General features: G+C 35.3%; 1 protein-coding gene across 1 annotated transcript; it reads left to right on the top strand.

Annotated features, from left to right (window-relative positions):
• The first annotated feature begins 543 nt into the window (after positions 1-543).
• On the top strand, positions 544-2610 carry LOC145073710 (mitogen-activated protein kinase 3-like). The gene is made up of 6 exons (XM_079020220.1): positions 544-913; positions 1015-1144; positions 1305-1442; positions 1544-1876; positions 1967-2150; positions 2220-2610. Exons 1-6 carry the CDS (start codon positions 750-752, stop codon positions 2387-2389), a joined length of 1119 nt encoding a protein of 372 aa, XP_078876346.1. The 5' UTR covers positions 544-749; the 3' UTR covers positions 2390-2610.
• The last annotated feature ends 250 nt before the right edge of the window (positions 2611-2860 follow it).

The following is a 2860-nucleotide window of genomic DNA, read 5'->3' as shown; positions in this document are numbered from 1 at the left end:
TCCGTATTTTCCAAATTCGTATCATGTAAATTCGTGTTTAACACGCATACATGACACACATATACAAATTACCAGGTCTACATATGGCCAATAGGTAAACCATATAACTGTCAACTGTCAACAGCCGTTAATCCGTCTGTCAACTATCAACAGTCAACAATCGTTAATCCGTCTGTCAACTATCAACAGTCAACAGTCGTTAATCCGTTGGAAAATATGGTCAAACTTTGTCAAGGTATCTTTCATCAGTAATCCGTCGCTTCCATCACAATTCCGTCACAAATAATTACACAGGAGATTTTTTTTTTCTATCAGAATCAACCGTTAAGATGGTAACGCTGTTTAGTGACGGATTACCAACAAAATTTATTTATTTATTTATTTTATTTCCTGACAGTGATCGTTAATGATCAAATAATTAAAATTGAAGCCTTGCTAAAGTTATTATTCTTTTGGTATTGTTTTATTTTGGATAGATATCACATATCATGAGTTACAAGTAAATTGAAGGTTTGAAATTATAAAAAATTATTTTATACTAATATTTTCCACAGAGAAATTCTCCACGAGAAATCCAAGGTCCAAACGCGTTTCCGCGCGCTTTCGTATCTTCTTCCTAGATCTTCCGCTCAATACCCAATTTGGTTCTGTATATAAATTACACTTAAATTCCACCTACCAAGATACATCTTCATCTCGCCGGAGATATAGCTGCAACGTACTCTGTTACAGAGACTTACAGTAGAGTAATGGCGGACTTGAACGGAGGAGCTCAGTACACGGATTTTCCGGCGGTGCCGACACATGGAGGCCAGTTCGTTCGCTACAACATATTCAGTAATGAATTCGAAGTCACTGCAAAATACGTTCCTCCTATTATGCCTATTGGCCGTGGTGCTTACGGAATTGTCTGGTATGTTTTCTTTTTGGCTATTAGTGTTTTCTTTTTATAATTAGGGTTAACGTTTTCTGAGTTAATTTTTCTTTTGTTGGTTGTATTATGAATATGATCAGCTCGATGTTGAATTCGGAGACGAATGAGATGGTTGGTATGAAGAAGATTATGAATGCTTTTGATAATTACATGGATGCTAAGAGAACCCTTCGTGAGATCAAGCTTCTTAGACACTTGGATCATGAGAATGTGAGTTTTTATTTCTTTATACACGGATTCTTTTTTCTTTTTGATCCGAAATTTCAAACACATAAAAGGCGTCTCAAATTTTGACTTCACACATTTTTTTTTTTTTTTTTTTTATCTTTACAACCATTGTTGATTGGAATTTGTGTGTAATACAATTCAGGTAATAGCTTTAAAAGATGTAGTTCCTCCACCTGTATACACAGAGTTCTCAGATGTCTACATAGCCACCGAGCTAATGGATACTGATCTTCACCAAATCATTAGGTCAAATCAAAATCTCTCCGAAGAACATTGTCAAGTATCTATTCTGAATTCTGATCGACTCATAAATAACTTTAAAAAAAAACAAATTAGAAGCTATTGATCTAACCATATCATTGTTTTTCACCATACTTGCAGTACTTCTTGTATCAACTGTTACGAGGCTTAAAATACATTCACTCTGCTAAAGTCATTCACAGAGACCTGAAACCTAGCAATTTGTTGTTGAACGCAAATTGTGATTTAAAGATCTGTGATTTTGGACTTGCAAGACCAAATGCAGATAACGACTTTATGACTGAATATGTTGTGACAAGATGGTATAGAGCACCTGAGCTGCTACTAAACTCTTCAGACTATTCAGCTGCCATTGATGTCTGGTCTGTTGGCTGCATCTACATGGAGCTCATGAACAGAAAGCCTTTGTTTCCTGGTAAAGATCATGTGCATCAGATGCGACTATTAACAGAGGTATATAATATAATAATAATAATAATAGTAATTACGATCATACTTAATAACTAGCAATTTCTAATCGCATGAATTTTTTTTTTTCTATAGCTTTTAGGCACGCCTTCTGAATCTGATCTTGGGTTTATCAAGAACGAAGATGCGAAAAGATATATTGCTCAGCTTCCACGACATCCTCGTAAATCATTGCTGAATACTTTCCCTCATGTTCATCCATCAGCCATTGATCTTGTTGAGAGGATGTTAACATTTGATCCGACCAAACGTATCACAGGTAAATACCATTTCCCAAAGTCAAAGTCAACGGTCAGAGTCAGAGCTAAAACTTGTCTGTTAATTGCAGTTGAAGAGGCACTCGAGCACCCATACCTTGAAAGATTACACGATGTAGAAGATGAGCCAATTTGTCCGAATCCATTCTCATTTGATTTTGAGCAACAAGTGTTAGGAGAACAACAAATCAAGGAATTGATCTACCAGGAGGCATTAGCACACAATCCCGAGTATGCTTAAAAGGAAAAAAAATAAATAAAAAATCATCGGTAAATTGTTTGTTAGAGTTTATGTGTGTACTAAATAAATTTGTTAAATTTATTCCCTAGTGATCAGAAACATGTAATTGGAACTGCAAAGATGTTGTATAATTAATCTAGACAAGTTGCAATCTGTAGAGTTTTTGACCATCATATCTTTTGTACCATAACATTACTTCTTATAAAGTTATTTTTTTTTCAGTTTTATTGGTTAGAATGTTGTCATTTTACAAGTCTACAAATAAACAATCTACACTAACACAAGGAGTAGACTGTGTAGCAAGTTTACGTGGGGAAGAAAGGTGTGGGTAACATAGACATCCAAAAACACCAAGACGAGAGAAAATGGGAGTTTTTTGGTATAGTTTTCCACCCAAAATGAAGGAGGAAGATGCGCTTGGAAAAGGAGAGTACGAATAATGTTGTTTATGGTTCGAATCATGCGTTCCGA

Source organism: Lactuca serriola, chromosome 9 (assembly GCF_051521515.1).
Source record: "Lactuca serriola cultivar US96UC23 chromosome 9, Lser_US96UC23_V15, whole genome shotgun sequence".
Taxonomy (NCBI): Eukaryota; Viridiplantae; Streptophyta; class Magnoliopsida; order Asterales; family Asteraceae; genus Lactuca; species Lactuca serriola.
Note: the sequence above shows the minus strand (reverse complement) of the source record. Positions and strands in the feature narration are given on the sequence as shown.